Source organism: Juglans regia, chromosome 16, assembly GCF_001411555.2.
Source record: "Juglans regia cultivar Chandler chromosome 16, Walnut 2.0, whole genome shotgun sequence".
NCBI classification, from domain to species: domain Eukaryota; kingdom Viridiplantae; phylum Streptophyta; class Magnoliopsida; order Fagales; family Juglandaceae; genus Juglans; species Juglans regia.
In genome coordinates, this window is record NC_049916.1 from 24,534,671 (window position 1) to 24,555,426 (window position 20,756).

The 20,756-nt window shown below is 32.2% G+C and overlaps 2 protein-coding genes across 4 annotated transcripts; one reads left to right on the forward strand and one right to left on the reverse strand.

Annotated features, from left to right (window-relative positions):
- Positions 1 to 8,404: 8,404 nt before the first annotated feature.
- Positions 8,405 to 12,276, reverse strand: LOC109006514 (receptor-like serine/threonine-protein kinase SD1-6). Of its 3 annotated transcripts, none has more exons than XM_018985807.2 (7): positions 10,882 to 12,276; positions 10,666 to 10,773; positions 10,118 to 10,335; positions 9,815 to 10,025; positions 9,411 to 9,648; positions 9,169 to 9,316; positions 8,405 to 8,838 (listed from the first exon to the last, which is right to left on the reverse strand). In XM_018985807.2, exons 1-7 carry the CDS (start codon positions 12,209 to 12,211, stop codon positions 8,530 to 8,532), a joined length of 2,562 nt encoding a protein of 853 aa, XP_018841352.2. In that variant the 5' UTR covers positions 12,212 to 12,276; the 3' UTR covers positions 8,405 to 8,529. The 3 variants fall into 3 exon arrangements, with proteins under 3 accessions (XP_018841352.2, XP_035542286.1, XP_035542287.1); XM_035686393.1 differs by having other exon boundaries at positions 8,689 to 8,838; positions 9,191 to 9,316; XM_035686394.1 differs by lacking the exon at positions 9,169 to 9,316 and having other exon boundaries at positions 8,689 to 8,838.
- A 7,833-nt stretch (positions 12,277 to 20,109) lies between these two features.
- On the forward strand, positions 20,110 to 20,508 carry LOC118344830 (receptor protein-tyrosine kinase CEPR2-like). Its single transcript, XM_035686245.1, has one exon. The coding sequence runs from the start codon at positions 20,110 to 20,112 to the stop codon at positions 20,506 to 20,508; it is 399 nt and encodes a 132-aa protein (XP_035542138.1).
- Positions 20,509 to 20,756: the final 248 nt, after the last annotated feature.

The following is a 20,756-nucleotide window of genomic DNA, read 5'->3' on the forward strand; positions in this document are numbered from 1 at the left end:
TAAAATATCAATAATTTTTTAACATAACTCATATAGAAGCTTTTCACATTAACGGTATATTGGATGTATTAAATAGATATTCTCATTTACGAAAAGTCAATCGGACCAAAACATGTATAGCTGATAAGGAAAAATATCCATAGCAGCTACGTATAGTCTTTGCGGACCCAATGGGCACGTGAGTGTATTTAACACGAACGCATTAGTTAACACAAACGCATTTGTCATATGGTTGCGAAGACGGTCATAAATTATAGGTTGCGGTCTAATTGATTTTGTACAAAATATCCTGTGGTTGTTGTAAATACATTAATGTAGTTAAATGCATTCTATATATTTGATAGATGACTATTAAAATTCTTATCCATTCATTTATTTATATTTCTCATGTTTATGTATTCTTTTGATTCATGTATTGTCATTCCCTAAATTCATATATTCATTTAATATCATGTATCCTCTCATGCATATAAAATGGAGTCTTGATGAGCAATTGTGGTAAACACAAAATAAGAAAGTATAGAAAAATAATATTGAGTTTCTGAAAAGCTAGTTTCATATATTGTGGTCCTTCAATTCTCTTGTTACTTATTCTTAATTTCACAACACATTATCAGCATGAGACTCTGACTAACCGTTGTGTTCTTTTGATTTTTGGCAAATACTTGCGTAACATTCCCCGACCATTGTAAATTTCTATTATATAAATATTGATATCCGTTTATTGCGATATAAACTATTTTATAAAATCTTGATATGAACTTTACGATATTATATAGAGTATAATGTAATTATCATATTAATGCGACAAATATTCTTGTTTTCTATATGTTAGTTGGATTTTAAATATTTATTTCTCATTCAATACTTAATATATTTGTTATAGATCATGTTAAATCTTACAAAACTTAAATTTATTGTCCTAAATATTTATAGCAACAATTATTTATCATAATTTGTTTATGCATGCTCACATATTCATCTTGATGAATGAACGTCCTTGGAAATATTATTAAGGAAAGAAATGAAGCATTCCAGAAGGATCATGCGAAAGTAATGATTTTCTTTTGCCACCATTTGTATGAAAAATTAAAATCTGACTACCTCACTATTAAATACCTATTAATTCTATGGGATAGTTTAAGAGAGTGATCCTAGTACTAGAAGACCATGATCCTCCCAAAAAATGCTCGTTGTGATTGGATGCACCTAAGTTGTATAATTGAAATTGTGTAGAGAAAAAACCACTAGGATATGTTTGAAATGAAATATATAACATGTTCATGCTTCAAATGTGCTCTTGCAATAGCAATATTGAGTACGAAAATTCACTAAATATTCTGAACTAATATCTTATTTGCTAGTTGCTGAACAAAATAACGAGTTGTTAATAAAAAATCACTAGTTTGATCTAACCAACTCTACTTCATTCCTTATAGTGAATGGAATCTCATTTTATCATTATAAAGGAATGACGTGGTAGAAAAAAATTATTGAAATCAAGACGAGTGTACTCAAAATTTTTTAAAGAGAAATGTTACATACCACAAAAGGTGGAAACACACTGCGATAAAACAGGATGAAAACAAAGACTTGCTAAATATGCCTGTAAAAAAATATGAAGATAAATATGTCACAAGTGTAATACAAAATAGCATTGGTCACGTACCTGTCGTATGTCTAAATATTTGGTGGACTTATATCAAGCATCTATGAAAGAAGAAAGAAAAATAGTTCGAAATGAATTTTGCCTATCACAATCATCCAAAAATCATTTGACTTATTCTAATAATCCAAATTTGATTGACCTAACTCATTTCAATATTTTTGATTTCTTTGTAGATCCAAACGGAGATAACGATATTTTTATTAGTGAAGCATATGGTCATAATAATTAGTTTTCTTTATTACGTAATCACATTATGTTTGAGTTGTTATATTTTAATATATCTTGTTAAATTTTCTTCTGCATTAATAAGATTTTATAAATGCTTTTATTTATAAGGATATATATATATATATATATATATATGGATTCTATTAATGTATTGATCGATTTCAAGATTATTAGTAAAGACTTGTGTCTAAAAGATAGTTGTATAATACAAAATTCTGAAAGATAAGAATTATTTTCAATATTTAACTTTAAATAAAGTCAATGTCAATACAATATTTGGTTTATCAAACCTAATTGAAGGCTTCAGAAAAGCTAATATAATGTTACCAAAAGGAACAAAGTTATGTATTAACGATATTGTATATTCTTCAAAATTTAGAAAAAATTTACTCAGTTTTAAAGATATTCATCGTAATGGTTATCATATTGAAACAACCAATGAAGGCAGTGAAGAATATCTTTACATTACAACAATAAATTTAGACTAGAAGCTCATATTAGAAATATTCCCAGCTTTCTTTTCCTTGTCATATTATACAACATTGAAAATAATTCCATTACATTTTGTAATGCACCAAAAGTGCTCTAATCCAAAAATCTTTAAATTTTGGCATGCTCATCTTGGTCATTCAGGATAAATCATGATGCGTTGAATAAGTAAGAATTCATATGAACATCCTTTAAAGAACTAGAAAATTCTTTTACCAAATGATTATCCATCTGTAGAATCTCCCAAGGGAAAGCTAATTATCATACCATCTCATTCCAATGTAATTATTGAGTCTTCATCATTTTTACAAAGAATTAATGGTCTATCGTGTGAGACATTTAGATATTTTATGATTTTAATATATGCATCAACTAGATGGTCACATGGTTGTCTACTCTCTACTTTAAATGTTGCATTTGCTAAAATTTTTGCACAAATTAATAGATTACAAGCTCAATTTTTTTATTATCCAATTCTATCTATTTGATTGGATAATATAAGAAAATTTACATATAAAACTTTTGATGATTATTGTATGTCAGTCAAAATTAATGTTGAACATCCGGTTGCCCACTCATATACTCATAATGGTTTAGCTGAGTTATTTTTTAAACGTTTGCAATTAATTGCTTGATTATTATTTTTTCAAACAAAACTATCTGTCTCTACTTAGAGACATGCAATTTTGCATGTTGCATTATTTATTCAAATAAGATCAACTACAAATAATAAATATTCTTTATTGCAACTTGCAATTGGTCAACTATCAAATATTTTTCATCTTCATACTTTTTGTTGTTTTGTATATGTTTCAATTGCATCTCTCCAACGCACTAAGATGAGTCCTCAACATATATTTGGAATTTATGTTGGGTTTGATTCTCCCTCCATAATTAAATACCTCAAGTCTTTAGCTGGGGATATTTTTAAAGCACATTTTGGTTTTAAATTTTATGAAACAGTCTTCCTACCATTAGAGGGAGAAAAGTTGCCAGAAGCATAAAAGTAAATAACATGGAATACTTTGACGTTATCTCATCTTGATCCTAGAAGTTTAGAACATCATTCATTTGTAAGTTATTGCAAATTAAGTACAAGATGTCTTTACTGACATAAGAAAATTGTGAAGTTTTACATTTCGGCTACTAATACTTTAGCAAAGATCGATGTCCCTGTAGGACTATCAAATAATGTAGCAACTAATGAGTCTAGGGGTGCTACCTGCACCATATGGTGCGGGGTAGCCCCCTCCCCACCCCCCATTCAGTTTAATAATGGACTACAGTCCACTAGGTTCAAAAATTATTTCTGAGTCCAAAAGTGATAAAAAAACATATCTTTGGACTCAAATTGTAAATTTAAATTTGTAAATATAACTATAATTTAAAAACTATGTAATTTTTAAATTTATCAGTGCATATTTTGTGTAAGTTATAGTGTAATACAAAAGTCTCACATTACTTAAGTGTGAGACTTGTATTGTCAAGACAATCTATAAAAAGATCATCCTATTACACTACAACTTACACAAAGTATTAAGTAAAAATTATACTTAATACATATTAATATATTTATATATGGTAAAAATATTAAATATTATAAATATTTATATATAAAAAAAATTGGGTGCTGGGCGAGACTAGGGACGGGGCAGGGCAAGGCACCACTAGGGCCATAACCCCCATGCAGGGGTGGGACGAATGAGGGATGGGCAGTGGGGTGTAGGTTTAAGACGTACTTGAAGCATAGAAGACCTATTGGTGCAAAGGATAAGATTCATTGGAAGAGAAAAACACAAATAAAATAAATTGATGCTCCTAAAGAGGTCATACCCACAAAACAAGCAACAAAAACTACAGATTCATTCAAAATCTTGGTATAAGATTTATCTAGAATAGAATTACCTGAAGCAGAATCACCTAAAAAGTTATTTCCTGAAAAGGAAAATGTATCTAAAAATAACGAGATCTCGATACATTATGTAAGTATGAGAGAATAATTTTTTAGAAATAAAATTATTGTCGACAACATATTTTTCTTTAAAGTTGCTCTTGATATCACCAGAGGTGATGATGAAAATGAACAAAAAAGCATCAATGAATGTCAACGTAGAAAATATTGGCCAAAACAGAAAGAAGCAATTCCTGTAGAATTAATGTTACTAGCAAAGTTTGGACCTGTAGTCTCCTAATTTTATGTATTCATTTAATATCACGCATTCCTCTCATGCCTATAAAAGGGAGTCTTGAGAAACATTTATAGTAGACGCACAACAAAAAAGTATAGAGAAATAATATTGAGTTTATGAATAATTCATTTTATATATTGTGATCCTTCAATTTTCTTTTTAATTTTTCTCAATTTCACAAACGTTATCAGCATGAGACTCTAGCTTACCGTTGTGTTCTTTTGATCTTTGACAAATACTTGCGTAACATTTTTTGACCATTGTAAGTTTCTATTATATAACTGTTGATATCTACTTATATATATTGAGATATAAACCATTTTATAAAATATTGATATAATATATGTGATATTATATAGAGTATAATGTAATTATCATATTAAGTTTATTATCCACACCATGTTATTAGCTCGAGATCTAGCTAATTGTTGTGTTCTTTTGATCTTTGACAAATAATTGTGTAATATTTTTTGACTACTGTAAGTTTCTATTATATTAATATTAATATCTACTTATTGCAATATAAACTATTTTAAAACATTTTGATATGATTTATGTGATATTAATATATTATATAGAGTATAATGTAATTATCATATTTAAGTGTACTATCAACACTGGCTTATTAAGACTGCTTTGACCGGTGTTAGATATCTTTGATATTTCTATTATGAATAACTTCTTTATTGACACATCAAATACACTGCTGATGTAGAAGCATGCTAGATCAGTTAATAACATAAAAAACAATATTAGTATTTTGACTCTTTTGATGAATATAACAGGTCGAAACTAAGTGATATGTTATACACTAGAATTATAAATAGCATAATTCTTCTATACTATTTCCAGAGTGAGTTTATTCAAAACGCTAGAATAATGATTATTGAAGAGGAGAAAGAGAACAACGATAGAAGAAATAACATTACTTGTTACTCACAAAGAAAGCCAGTAAGAAATCGAAATGGACATCAATTCAATATGACATAATATTTGAAAGTCTTTACACCACACACCATCTACATGACATAATTTGATTTGTGAGATTCAAATTTTAAAAATTATCTTCTAAATCAAATTATGTAGTGTGGATAGTGTATTGTGCAGGCCTACAAATAGAATTATTCTTATTTTATAGGATATTTAATTCTAACGTTATATATATCTCACACTAGATTAACTATATGCTAGTGAAAATGCGTTTGAGCTAAAAATTCCGGGCTTGAATCATTATAGATTGGAAAAGCTGAGGGCTACCTCCTTTAGGAATTGACATGAACAACATGCCGTTTATTACTCAATTTGCGAAGCATCAAGCTCACGGTTGATCTATCTGACACAACTTCTAGGAATTATTTTTGCCCTTGTAGTGCTGGAAGACTTGAATAAAAAGGCTATATATATCTACCTCAATAGTTATATGTATTTGATCACCATGCATTTGTTGTATTATAGACTCTTCACCCAAAATAATAGAATCGGTTCCAAGCCAATTACCATGAAGTTCCTAACCAACTAATTCCTGATGCTAGATATACAAGTTTCAAATAGATAAATTTTGTACAAGCTATTTGTAAAAAGTACATCCCACCAATAAATAATAATTTTTTTAGATAGGGTTTATTTTTTTTATAAAGACTTGTATGAAACTTATCTATTTAAAATTTGTATAAATCATTTCTCAATTGGTGAAATTACAATAGTATCTGTATGTACTCTGCAACATGTTTTGAGCTCGTGACCCAGAAAATTACTTCTTGGATGGTTTTCCAATGCATAAAGACGAGAAATTCAGTGCTAGAGTCTCAAGTTGTTGTAGCTCTAAATTGGTCAAAGAACAAAATGTTCCCGAGAGCATTACGTCGTCAGATATAAGGCAACCACGATTGAACTTTTAGCCAAAATGGGTCGTAAGCCCATAGTAAGGGTTATGACCCATTTACCACCGGTTGATGTGGCCGCTTTCACAATTAATTAATAAACGATATGATGGTACTCGTCGATAGCATGGACGGGGTAGCCCCCTCCCTGCCCCCACATGGGCAGGAGTGGTGGTTTCTCAAGTAATACACGAGTTTCACATTATTTAAGTGTAAAACTTGTATCATCTTAACTTTTTATATAAAAATTATTAATCACATTTAAGAATTTAAATTTATAATTTAAGTCCAAAATTATATTTTCATACATTTTTAAATCCAAAAATAATTTTTTAGCCCGGGTTGAGAGTGGACGGGAACTTAATTGGAGCTAAGTATTGCGCCGATCAAAGTTGAACAAACAGGGTTTTTTTTTTTTTTTTTTGTAAGGGGATGGGGTTTCAAACCCAAATTTTATATTTGTATAACCAAATCTTATGCCATTAGGTCATCAGGATCTTGGCAACAAGTTCTTAAGGGTTTGTATAGGTTGTGAGATGAGATGAAAATTTTATGAATAATAATAAGATAATTTGTGAATAGTAGTGAGATAGTTTGAGTTGAGTATTTTTTAAGTTTAGAGAAATGAGAGAAAAAAAATTCAATAAAAAATATTATAAAATTAAAATCTTATAAGAATATAGTTTTATAATATTATTTTTATTTGGGATTTGAAAAATTTATAATTATTTTTTTGTGTTTTATTTGAAAATTTAAAAAAGTTGTAATGATTAGTTTAAAAATTTTGTATTTGAATTATATTTGAGAATAAGATGAGATGAAATAAAATAAGATCAACTAAGAATTTTGTGTTTGATATGCATTTTTTATTTAACAAAATACAAAAAATAAAAACGAACTTTTATTCAATTCGCTGAAAATGAGTTATCAAATCAAGTTATGCTGACTATTATTCTCATTCAATATTATTTAAGACTTGCATTACCATTTTGAGCCCTGCGTTTCTAAAAAAATAAACTTCTTAATTATTTTTCTTTGTTTTAATTTTTTATCATTATTTCTAGATTTCTTTAATTGCATGAGATTAGTTTTATTAATTTTTCATTACATATATACATATATGCAGGGACGACCGGACAAAGTCAAGATCATAAAAATATTGAGGGCTAAAATTTTTGGATTGAAACATTTAGTTGTTCGGTTGGCTTGTAGTACTACTACCATTAGTAGACCAAAAAAAAGCCACGAAAAAAAAAAATTATCTTATGATAGAATGGAGCGGTAGAATTGAGTGGGAAGAATAGTATTATCTTATGCATTTTTCTAGTCGTGGCACTAAATTTAAGCTACCTGGGTTTTTTCAGTCAATAGCTAGCGTGAAGACCAGGATTGGCATTCTACGCCGTTGCCTATGGATTCTGCAGGAGGAAGGAAACAACCGCGTAAAGACCAGGATGATGATCATTGTAGAAGAAGTATTGTTGTTTTGACTCCGGTTTTCATTTGTCATTGGTTCAGTTCTCATTGCAGTGGTTATAAGTTTTTGGTTTTTTGTCAATAGGAGAGTCTGTTAGACTAGACTAGACTTTCTGCTACCAATAGCATACGTTATTGAATCTCCATACACACACACATATATCTAGAGCTTCATTTTACAAATTAATTAGCCTGACTTCCTTACTTGGCAGTTAGCACAGTTGCAATCTCAGACTCAACTTGCATGGATGAGTCATTGCATTAGACTTGGAGTAATATAATTCTATAACTTTTTTAAATTTGTTATTTTTCAATTACTATTTATAATAAATTAAACAAAAGAAAAAGATGAAGTATATTATAAAAAAACAATATTCAAGTGTTACAAATTTTTATATAAATGATCAAATTCATGATCATAAAATTGAATAAAAAAGGCAATATCTACCTCAACAGTGATATGTATATCATCATGAAAAATTACAATACTCTCTGTCGCAGAGCACGCTCGAACCCTCCTTGTGATCCAGAAATTACTTTCTATAAGCAGCTTTGCCTATTAGCTTGCACAGTTAATTAGTAAACCAAACAGTAGGATTCATCGAGCCTCCATTATTGAAAAAGTTACATTGTTTATTGAGCAATTCTCTGCAGGGTTAACTGTTGGATTCGTCTGCATCAAATTTCGGCCAACTGTAAAAGCAGGTTGCATGGGTGTAACCAGAGGTCCATGTTCATTACTGATCATTAAGACCACATCAAGCATGGTAGGTCGATCAGCTGGATTTTCTTGAACGCAAAGTAGCCCGATATTAATGTATCTCACTAGGGTAGAAGTGGAAGATGGATACCCTATCGTTGAATCCATCAACTCCAAGCTTTGACCATCTCTCCACAACTCCCAAGCCTGTATTCATTTCAGGTCAATGTAAATTTCATTAAAAATTAAGAGTAATTCAGTTTATAACTTACAATATAGATTCTCTACAATTGCCTGACCAAAATGAATGGTCTGATTCTAGAGATAGATAGCACATCATGTGGGCTCTAAAACTTTTAATGAAAGCATTGTGGGATTTTCGAGCAATGTTGACCACACATGCACATTTAAACTTGTGTCTTATCTCTTTTTACATTGGATCATCCGATACATTTGGACAATTAAAGAGAATCCTAATTTAGATAAATTATTAATGTAAAAACAGGAAAGACCTATTAGAGTATAAAAGCTACATACATATCTAAGAAGATTGAGTGACCCGTGGTTATAAAACCCTGTGTTCTTCTTCCCACTCACAATCTCGAGTAGCAATACTCCAAAACTAAATACATCAGACTTTATCGAATACAAACCCTCCATGGCATATTCGGGAGACATGTAGCCGCTGGATTCCAAAATTCAGTGCTTAGTAGTTTGCTAAGTAAATTTAGGTAGCAGTGGCAAATATGGGATGCATGTGGGATAGATTGTATACTTACAAAGTTCCAACAATCCGATTTGTGTTTGCTTGTATTTCATTATCTCCAACTATTCGAGCCATGCCAAAATCTGATATTTTCGGCTTCATTTCACTATCCAAGAGAATGTTACTGGGTTTCATATCTCTATGTATAATTCTTAATCTTGAATACTGATGAAGATACAGAAGTCCTTGAGCAATCCCTTCAATAATGTGAATGCGTGTCCCCCAATCTAACATTTTTTTCTTAGCTGGATCTATTGAAATGATGCCACAAAGGAAATCAGCATTCAAGAACCTAGAATTATATATATATATATATATATATATATATATCTGTATGTGCCCGCGCGTGTATGTGCGTGAATAATTTTTATACATATGTATATAATAAGAATCAAGATGACTGAAATAAGGACGCACCAAAAAGGTAGAAATCCAAACTTTTATTGTGCATGTACTCGTATATTAGTATTTTCTCATCTCCTTCAATACAGCAACCCAAGAGTTTGACAAGATTTCTATGTTGAAGTTTTGCAATTAGTGTTGTCTCATTTCTAAACTCCTCAAGCCCCTGTCCAGATCTTTTTGAAAGCATTTTCACTGCAATTTCCTTCCCCTTAAGTAATTTTCCCTGTGAAAGAGAACCAAAAACTCTTTAAACTTCCTTCAAAGTTTACCATATTTTTTGAAGCAGATTCATTTAGCAGAATGGAACATACATACCTTGTAGACAGGTCCAAAACCTCCTTCTCCAAGCTTATTTGCAGCTGAGAAATTATCGGTTGCAGCTAATACGCTTTCATAACTGAATAGCGGTAATTCAACATCCTTCTTTCCTCTTTTCTTATCATTATCTTGGCTGTTTGTTCCATCACTGATTGCATGAATTTCAGTACTAAAATCAAATAACATTAGATCATTGCTTGAAGCTGCCGTCTCTCCTGTTTTGCACAGAATGATGCGAGTTTTGTCATTTTAATCGAGAATCAAATGTTTGCTCTGATAAAATCAATTAAAGAAGTTTTGGAATATGCTGGAGAGACTTGCGGGATTTCTCTTGGAAACTTGGTTCAGATGATTTCAAAAGCATGAAGAATATCTTCACCAATTGACGAGACAATACGTTGAGAAACACTCTACGAACAAGCAAATGTCACAGCTTTCTTGTCCTAGATTTTGGTGGAGCATTTTGTTGTTGCTAGTGATCCACTCACCCATAAACAAAAAATAAAAAATTGGAACTTTTTATGGATTGTAATGTTAGAACTTACCTTTGTGTTTGAGCTTTCTCTTGATTGAGAAACAAACGGATAGGCATAAGATTAGCCCTGTTGCAGCTACCAGCACAGCTACAATCACCCATACTTTCCATTTGGTTCCTGATTATGATGATAAGAACGACCATTAGCTCTATCAAAACAGAATTACATTTCGATTCAGTAAGAAGATAATGTAAACTTATGTAAGTTTCATCTTTTTCATCCTGCCTTTGGTACTAATTTGACGCTCATCAGCAGCTAGTCTGAGATATATATCTGATCCAACCTTTCCACCATCCGAGGGTCGTTGCATGTTCAAAAGAGCTCCTTCCCATATCAGACAGCCGCTGCTGTTATGAGTATAAGCTGTGCAAAAACAATTATTCATGCAAGCTAATTTACATCTCGCGTCACTCATTGCCGAATATGCTTTCCAGTTAATTGGCGATGTGACGTTGGGTATTTTCTGAAACCAATCTTTTTTGGCATTACGATTTTCACATTGTAAAGGGTGTCTCCTCAAACAACCACTGGACCAGTCGTTTTGTCTGGTCCGAGTATCTGAAAATGGTTCAAAACCTTTTGGACAATCACAAGGCTGAGATGTATTATCATGATATACGCCAAATGGACCACACAAAGCATAGACATCAGATAGTGATTTTGGTTGAGCCCATAGAACCCACGGCTCAGACGTGGGCGGCCATGTAATTGCCTTGAATTGTCCGGTAGAATCAAGATAACATATTGACATGATAGAAGAATTATAACTCATATAGGCTTCTTTTTCATTTGACACAAAACCGAGTTTAAATACATAATTCAACCTCATCTCAGGAATAAAGGCGAAAGTTTCTCCATTCCAAACTCCAGAACTCCAATAAACTTGGGACCTGTTCCACTCGAAGATATATTCAATGCTTCCATTTGGGTCTATCCTCAACGAACATGAGAACAGACCCGGTGATGGATCTTCTGAATTTTTCCATGAAATAAGTTGCTTCGGTTCTTTTCCAGTTTTATCGATCCCAAGCTTTCCACCTGGCAGCCATGTATCAGTTGGGTAGTCGAAACTCTCCCAAAATATAGTAGAAAGGTTCGATCTATCTCTTAAAACAAGATTTCCATCATCAAGAAGTGCTGCTTCAGTTGAATTTGAGGGAAGATTCTGCAAATTTGTGGACCAAAATGGTTTCTTGGGGGAAGCTCCAAGAAGAACAAGATTGCCATCCTCTGAGAATTCGAGTTTTGAATTATAAGGGTCAGACAAATGGTTTTCTCTATTTGCTACCCAAACAATATTCTTCTGAGTCTGACCCACTAAGCTTTTAACCCATATCCCCAGGTAGAATTTTTTTGGAGTACCTCGTTCGAAGAATCCGAGTTCAAATATGCCATTCTTAGATGAGATGCTGTCGTTATCTATCACCGAAAGGGGCGGCTGACCTTTCGTAAAGGTATCATCAGCGTTAACGGAGAAGCATGCTCTGAGCAGTAGAAGCAGAACAAATAAGAGGAATGGCCTGGTACCATGAATACCCATATCCCTCACTAACATGCAGCAACTAGCACCGCAAATTGTAGTTACAGAAAGATGCGTTGAGAATGAGGATGCTAGAAGTAATCGAGTGTACAATAAAACTTTGAGCAATGCTATATTCGTGGAGTCAAGCACCGTACAATTATTTTATAAAAAAGTGAAATTCATTATAAAAAAAAAAATTAATATCCTTTTGGCGTGGACAGATATGCCGTCCAAGACAAATAGACCGCAACCTATAATACATGTTAGTTAAATACAATACGTTCCGTCGGAGATTTTTCCTTGCCAGGCGACGGACATGTTTTGGTCAATTGACTTCTTGTAAAATATTTGGACTCTTGACCGTTATAGGAAAGAAAGGATAATTACAATCGTGAATATGAAAGCTCTATAAAATTATTTAAAAATAAATAAATAAATACGAGAGTTATATAAAAATTTTTTAATAATAAATTTCACTTTCTTTCAAAATAATTGCATAATATTTATATATTTCACGAATCTTTATAATATTATTCCTAATAGAATTGTCAAGCGAGAAAAAAAAATATTTTCTTTTTTATAATTCTTTTACAACTTTATATAAGAATAAAAAGTCATAACAAAAATAATTTAGGTCATACTGTATTTTATATTAATTTTAAATAATCTAATAAAAACCTTATTTTGAATATTATTCTATATTTTATATAAAAAAAATACAAAAATAGAGAAGCCATTGAAAGTGCTAGGGTAATCACCTGCAATACTTTGGAAAACGGTATTTTGTCACTTTTTTCATTACAAATATTGAGGACTAAGATTTTTGGATTATAACAAGTTGTTCGGTTGGCTTGTAGTACTACCAATAGTAGACAAAAAATAAGCCAGGAAAAAAGAAGAGAAATATGCCTGAAGAAAACAGTCGTTTCAACAAAATTAATTAATTAGCACAAAAAATGCGTAAATAATTTATAAATTTAAATCTGTGTACAATTACTTTGGAGGAAATTAATGAATAGAAAGTGTAAAAATTTTATATATTCTTTCTTTTTTAAAATAGCTTTGAAACCGAAAATTTAAGTAAATATATTTACTTTTTTTCTAAGTATTTCCTTTAAATTATCAAAGTTTTATTATTTGTTAGAGACTTTATAAAAAAAATGATCAAAATATAAATAAAATAATATGACTAATTGAACTTCAATCAGGATGAAATAATTTGAGAATCTAAGGTGGTTATTATGAAAAAAAAAAGAAAAAGAAAAAAGAAAGTAGCGGCAAAGTCTAGAAGAGAGGGGGAAAAAAAAAAGTGATAGGAAGCAGAGGTAAATTGTTGCCATAAGAAAGGGTAAATGGGTCAGTAATGCTAAAACGACAAAACTTCCACTTCCAACAATCTCGTTGCCGGCAGTTTTATCCAAAAAGAAAAATGTCTGTTTTGGGGTCCCAAAAAAAAAAAAAATGTTTACAAATGACAAGAAAAATAATTGTTAGGAATTTGGACCTCTTAAATTTACCTCTTAGAATTCACCCTTTGGTAAAATATGAAGAAAAATAGAGAAATAATAACAACACAAGAATTTACGTGGAAACTCTCAAAACAGGAGAAAAAACTACTAGACCCAGAGAAGAAAATACACTATGTGAAAAATTATTACAATCACACAATTTTTCTCCTCACCCCAAATGACACCCACAAAGCTTCCCCACTAATAAAACTTTAACTCTCACATCTTTCCATTTTTCAAGAAAATGCTAATAGATAAATTTTACTAGAGTCACAAGTTACTAAATAAGCTTATAATTTGGTGTAATTAACTAAGAGGCCAAGTACCCTTATTTATAGGCCTTGAGGCCTGCTCCTTACTTTTCACCCACCGGTGTGGGACTCCAAAGGAGCAAACCCAACAATCTCCACCTTGCGACTTTGGCTTATCCCACAGCCACGCTCCACCGCAATGAAGATCTTCATAGCTTCTGTTATCATGCTTCACCATAAAAGCATACCCACTCAGAATAAATCAATTCCAAGCATTTCAATTTCGGCACATGTCGAAAATAACCTTGTTAAAAAATTATGGTGCAACTTCCACGTTTGGCTTTCCTGGAAGTTCATCAGCCATCGACATAAATTTCCACCACACACTCTACATTAATGCCAAACCAATGCATGTGTGCAAACTTGTGGACCCGCTAACATTAACACATCCTCTATCATGGCAACTTTGGGAATTAACGGCATGCCATGAGGATGTACATGTCCCTTTAACAGACATCGTCTTCCATGGAGAGGGACACAACGTTAGTTTCATTATCAGTATCTCCATTTACTGACTTGGAGCCACTTTTCAACCTGCTCCTGCTCTTGGACAATTTTTCTTGACGTGCCCAGATTGTCCACACCCCTAGCAGACTACTTTCATCTTCATGTAGTTCTTCTTCTTCTCATTACCAGTTACTACCAATGCTAAGTTCACAGGTGGACCATTTCTTCCACCACCTAGTCTTCTCTCTTCAGAAAAGAGTTTACTGGTAACTTCTGAAAAAATTATTTTCACCTTCCCATGTATCAAAATAGGCTTCATATGCTTATAGGAAGATGGAAGAGACCAGATGAGCCTCAAGGCTTGATCCTCATCATCAAGTTTAACTCCAATAGATTCTAGCTCAGAGACAATGCCATTGAGAACACTGAAATGATCTGAAATAGTCGTACCTTCACTCATATTCAGTGTATGAAACTGCTCCTTCAGGTACACCCGATTTGAGACGCCCTTTGTCTGATACAACTCTTCTATTTTTTCCCAGAGTTCCTTTGTTGTAGATATTCCATGTATATTTGCAAGAACATTCTTGGCCAAGCACAGACGTATCGCACTTGCTGCTCTCAAATCCAGATCTTCCCAATCTTTATCGCTCATTACAGATCTATTCTTTGTTTCATCAGTCATGCTAGTATCACTGCTGACTTCAGGGGTTGGTCTGCCTTTCAACGCCTTGTGTAATTCTGATTGAATCAAAACATCCTTGACTTGAACTTGCCACAAGCCAAAATTGATTCTCCCATCAAATTTCTCTACCTCGTATTTGATAGAATTTGAAGCCTTACTTCCTGACATTGTCTCGATGAATTTTACCGTAAAAATGAATGGTACTCACTAAGTAAGTTCCCAGGAAAGATCATTCTTTTCTGGACAGAACTTCAAGGTTCCCAGGAAAGATTGGAGGGTCACACTGGACCAATTAAATACCAATCTCCTAGACAGAACCTCCTTAGACTGTACGTATCCACACTACCACACCAAAAAGAACCTAGTGGCTCTGATACCACTTGTTAGGAATTTGGACCTCCTAAATTCACCCCTAGGATCCACCATTTGGTGAAATATGAAGAAAAATAAAGAAATAATAACAACACAAGAATTTACGTGGAAACTCCCAAAACAGGAGAAAAAACCACCAGACCCAGAGAAGAAAATACACTATGTGAAAAATTATTACAATCAGACAATTTTTCTCCTCACCCCAAATGACACCCACAAAGCTTCCCCACTAGCAAAACTTTAACTCTCACATCTTTCCATTTTTCAAGAAAAGGCTAATAGAAGAATTTTACTAGAGTCACAAGTTACTAAATAAGCTTATAATTTGGTATAATTAACTAAGAGGCCAAGCACCCTTATTTATAGGCCTTAAGGCCTGCTCCTTACATTTCACCCACTGGTGTGGGACTCCAAAGGAGCAAACCCAACAATAATCATGTTAAACGACAAGTTGATCATGACTTAGTGCCATTCTAAAGTCGTCTTTGAGGGTAGTTCTAGATGACAATAGTGTTTGACATTAGTTTTCATTATATCTCAAATTATGAATATTTTTATTTTTATTCACTTAATCTGGACACGATCTAGAGAGTAAATAAAATCTCGTGTTGGATTGGGTCCGATTAAGAGAGATGCTTATGTCCCGCTCGGGCTGGATCGAGTCTATACCAAAGGCCCTTCACACGTTAACTACCTTTACGCCACAGGCCGCCAGAAGATTAGAGGCCTTGGACCTGGGCGAGAAGAAGCCCAAGGCCTAGGCCTGGAAATAAACAGATCTAAGGTAACGGGACGCCAACATTTTTGACACCACCCTACACAAGCACGTAATGCTAGGGTCATGCCGTTAAAACCCTATCATAGAATAAAACGTGTTTAAAATACCAGTCAAACATCTATAGAGTAAAACGTGTTTAGAGGACTTTCGGTTACAGAGTAGTTATTACACCTGTAGCAGTGGCTACTCGGGATGTAAAATAAATCGGTTGAATCAGATCGAATTCAGTTCTAAATCGCGCAGTTGAGTATCGATTTTTAGAACAATGCCACACAACCTCCCAAACCTTCACACACCACATTTTTTTAGTTTTTTAATATTTTTAAAATTTTTTTGATTTTATTCTTTTTAAACTAATTCAATTCTTTTATTCATTATTCATATATTAAATATTTGATAAAAGTAAAAAAATAATAAAAATTTAAAAAAGTGTGGTGTGTAGAGGTTATGTGAATAGTAAGAGGTTGTGTATATTTTTTCTATGTATTATATGTTAAATTACTAATTAATATAATATAAAATTTTAAACTTATTATTCATATTTATTAATCTTATAACATAAGATTAATCTTAAACGTTTTAATATAACATTTGAGTTATGATATAACATAAATTAATTTTATATTTTTAATATAATTTTTGAATTTTGATAATAACATATAAATTTTAATTTTATAACTTTTTAGCTAATAATGTTTGCCAACGATTATGTTAGCAACCGTAGGGACTTTTTTTGGCGAATTATTTACTATTTACAGAGATTTGATTGCGCTGCAAATAAATTAATTTCCAACGATTTGGTAAAGAGATGTGGCAACCGGTTTTTGGCAACCAACATGCAGCGATTATAAATTCATTGTAAATAACTTTTTGCAACATTTTTTGAGATTTTAACAGCGAATTTATAGCGTTGGAAAAGACTGAATTCCTGGTAATGATTGAAAAATCCCTTCAAACGGAAACTTGAAAGCCAAAAAAAAAAAAATGTAACCAACTACATACTACATTTCAACTTCGAAATTGCAATAATGGTCGTAATCTTATAATGATGAATGTTATAGGCAGTAGCCATCAAGTATTTGCACGCTCGCCGACCAAAATCTTCCAAGCTCCATCCTGTACTTGAAATGCCTCCCAACTCACTGCCCACTTTGCTATGTGCTAGCTTCCTCCAATTTATCCTATTGCCCAATTGGGTTGGTAGTGGGCGGGAACTTAATTGGGGCTAAGAGCATTGGTATTGACTTTATCAAAAATATAATCAAATGTAAAATATGATAAATTTTATCAAAAAAGAGCTACATTAGATTAACTAAAGAGATAAATGTGAAACTTTGAACTACAATAAATATATAGGTTTCTTTAAATTTGAAGAGTTACTATTCACTTATCAAATCTATTTTTTATTTACTTTTAATCTCCAATGGTCTTTTTTATTCACGTTTAATCTCTAACTGTCTTGTAATAATAATGTAAGAATCAAATTAAATTATTAATTAACATATGATTAGTGTAATTATAAAATATGAAAAAAATAATATTATTATTAAAAAAATAATATTATATTATTATTTTGATGAATTCAATAGCTAATTCAATGTGGAGTTATGAATAAGAAAGTTTTAGATATATAGAAAACATGTACTTTTCATTAAAATTTGAAGATAAATTTGATGAATCCAATGCTAATGCTCGCATTGCGTCGATCTAAGTTGAACAAACAGGTTTCCTTCTTCTTCTTCTTCTTCTTCTTTTTTTTAAAGGGGACGGAGGGTTTCGAATCCAAATTTTCTATTTGTATAACCGAATCATATGCCATCAGGATCTTGGCAACAAGTTCTTAAGGGCTTGTTTAGAGAGTGAGATGAGATGAAAATTTTGTGAATAGTAGTAAGATAGTTTGTGAATAGTAGTGAGATAGTTTGAGTTGAGTATTTTTTTAGCTTTAAGAAAGAAGAGAAAAAAAGTTGAATAAAAAATATTATAAAATTAAAATATTATAAGAATATATTTTATAATATTATTTTTGTTTGGGATTTGAAAAAGTTATAATTGTTTTTTATTTTTTATTTGAAAATTTGAAAAAGTTGTAATGATTAGTGTAAAAATTTTATATTTGAATTATGTTTGAGAATAAGATGAGATGAGATAAAATAATATCAAGTGAGAATTTTGTGTTTGATGGAAGCTACTCTGAAACCGACTTTTCGATATGCATTTTTTATTTAACAAAATACAAAAAATAAAAACCAACTTTTATTCAATTCGTTGGAAATGAGTTATCAAACCATGTTATGCTTACTTTTATTCTCATTCAATATAATTTAAGACTTGGATTACCATTTTGAGCCCTGCGTTTACATGTTACGACCGGACAAACTCAAGATCATCAAAATATTGAGGGCTAAAATTTTTGAATTGAAACAAATTGTTCGGTTGGCTTGTTAAGGTAACAGGACGCCGACATTACTGACACCACCCTACGCACACGTAATAATAGGGTCACGCCGTTGAGACCCTATCATGTTTAAAATACCAGTCAAACTTCTATAGAATAAAACGTGTTTAGAGGACTTTCGGAACATCCCAAGTTTTTGTGTTCAATAACGTTAAAACATGTATATGCCTTTACTAGTCGTGGCACTAAATTTAAGCTGCCTGAGTTTTTCCTGTCAATAGCTAGCGTGAAGACCAGGATTGGCATTCTACGCCGTTGCCTATGGATTCTGCAGGCGGAAGGAATTAACAACTGCGTAAAGACCAGGATGATGATCATTGTAGAAGAAGTATTGTTGTTTTGACTCCGGTTTTCATTTGTCATTGGTTCAGTTCTCATTGCAGTGGTTATAAGTTTCTGGTTTTTTGTCAATAGGAGAGTCTGTTAGACTAGAGCTTCATTTTACAAATTAATTAGCCTGACTTCCTTACTTGGCAGTTAGCACAGTTGCAATCTCAGACTCAACTTCAAGAATGAGTCGTTGCAAGAGACTTGGAGAAATATAATTCTATAACTTTTTAATTTTGTTATTTTTCAATTATTAATTATAATAAATTAAACAAAAAAAAAAAAGATGAAGTATATTATAAAAAAACAATATTCTAGTGTTCCAAATTTTTATATAAATGATCAAATTCATGGTCCTAAAATTGAATATAGCGGCTCAACAATTTCGAGAATTATATACACAAGCATATATATATATTTATGTTATTAGAAGTGTTGTGAATCGTGTGTTAGGTATCTTTAATGTTTGTACTAATTGTTATTCACTAAGAAATAAAAATTCTTGATTTGTAAAATAAATTTGAAATTTGAAATCTTCAAAATCAAATATTGCTGTGTGAATAAAGTGTTCCACACACTATCCACACCATTGACATGGCAGGTAAGGAATCAATTAACTACTTCAGGAATTGATATGAACAACATGCCCTTTATTACTCGATTTGTGAAGCTCAAGCTCATGGTTCGAGCCTACACAACTTGTACAAATTATTATTGCCCTTTGTGGTGGCGGAAGACTTGAACAAAAAAGGCAATATCTACCTCAATAGTTATATGTATATCATCATAAAAAAATACAATACTCTCTGTCTGTGCTCTGCAGCATGCTTGAACCCTCCTTGTGATCCAGAAATTACTTTCTGTAAGCAGCTTTGCCTATTAGCTTGCACAGTTAATTAGTAAACCAAACAGTAGTATTCATCGAGCCTCGATTACCCAAAAAGTTAGACTGTTTATTGAGCAATTTTCTGCAAACTTAATTGTTGGATTCATGTGCATCGAATTCCGAAAAAGTTAAGGGAATTGCGATTGTCTATTGTTACGAATGTCTAGACTCCAATTTTACTATGCAGAGCTGGCATGTAGTCTTAAAGTCACTGAAAATAGTGACGTATATAGCTTTGGCGTGGTGCTGCTAGAACTAATTACGGGTAGAAGACCTGTTGAAGAGGAATATGGAGAAGGAAAAGATATTGTTTATTGGGTTTTAAATCATCTCAATGACCGTGAAAGTGTTCTCAGGGTTCTGGATGATAAAGTGGCAACTCATTCTGTCCAAGATGACATGATTAAGGTCTTGAAGGTTGCAGTCCTTTGTACTACTAAGCTTCCATCCGTTCGTCCTACTATGAGGGAGGTGGTCAAAATGCTCATTGATGCCGATCCTTGCGCTTTCAAGTCCCGAAAAAACGATTCTGACAAAAACAGCAAGTTTTTCCTCTAGTCATATATTTGCTTTCAGGAATAGCTGAGGTTCAAAAACTTCATGCAAATCTTAGGACTTCCGCAAGTGTTGGCCAAAGTGTAGTTCCTGTGATTATGATAAGACCTCCTAGAGTACGTATCAGACGAAATGGTGTTGGTTGCTGTAATCTGATGCGGAGCCTATTGCTGGTTTTGTATATGCAATATATATATCGATTCAGGAATAATTTTGCATATGAAAGGCACAAGAAACATTTCAAGCAGATT

What these genes read in the sequence shown, in the direction of transcription:
- LOC109006514 (XM_018985807.2), bottom strand. Translation starts at nt 12,211, where the DNA reads ATGTTAGTGAGGGATATGGGTATTCATGGTACCAGGCCATTCCTCTTA. An exon ending in TTTGGATTTCTACCTTTTTG is followed by an intron (nt 9,649 to 9,814) that starts GTGCGTCCTTAT and finishes TCATTTCAATAG; the next exon opens with ATCCAGCTAAGAAAAAAATG. An exon ending in AATCGGATTGTTGGAACTTT is followed by an intron (nt 9,317 to 9,410) that starts GTAAGTATACAA and finishes TTTGGAATCCAG; the next exon opens with CGGCTACATGTCTCCCGAAT.
- LOC118344830 (XM_035686245.1), top strand. Translation starts at nt 20,110, where the DNA reads ATGTCTAGACTCCAATTTTACTATGCAGAGCTGGCATGTAGTCTTAAA.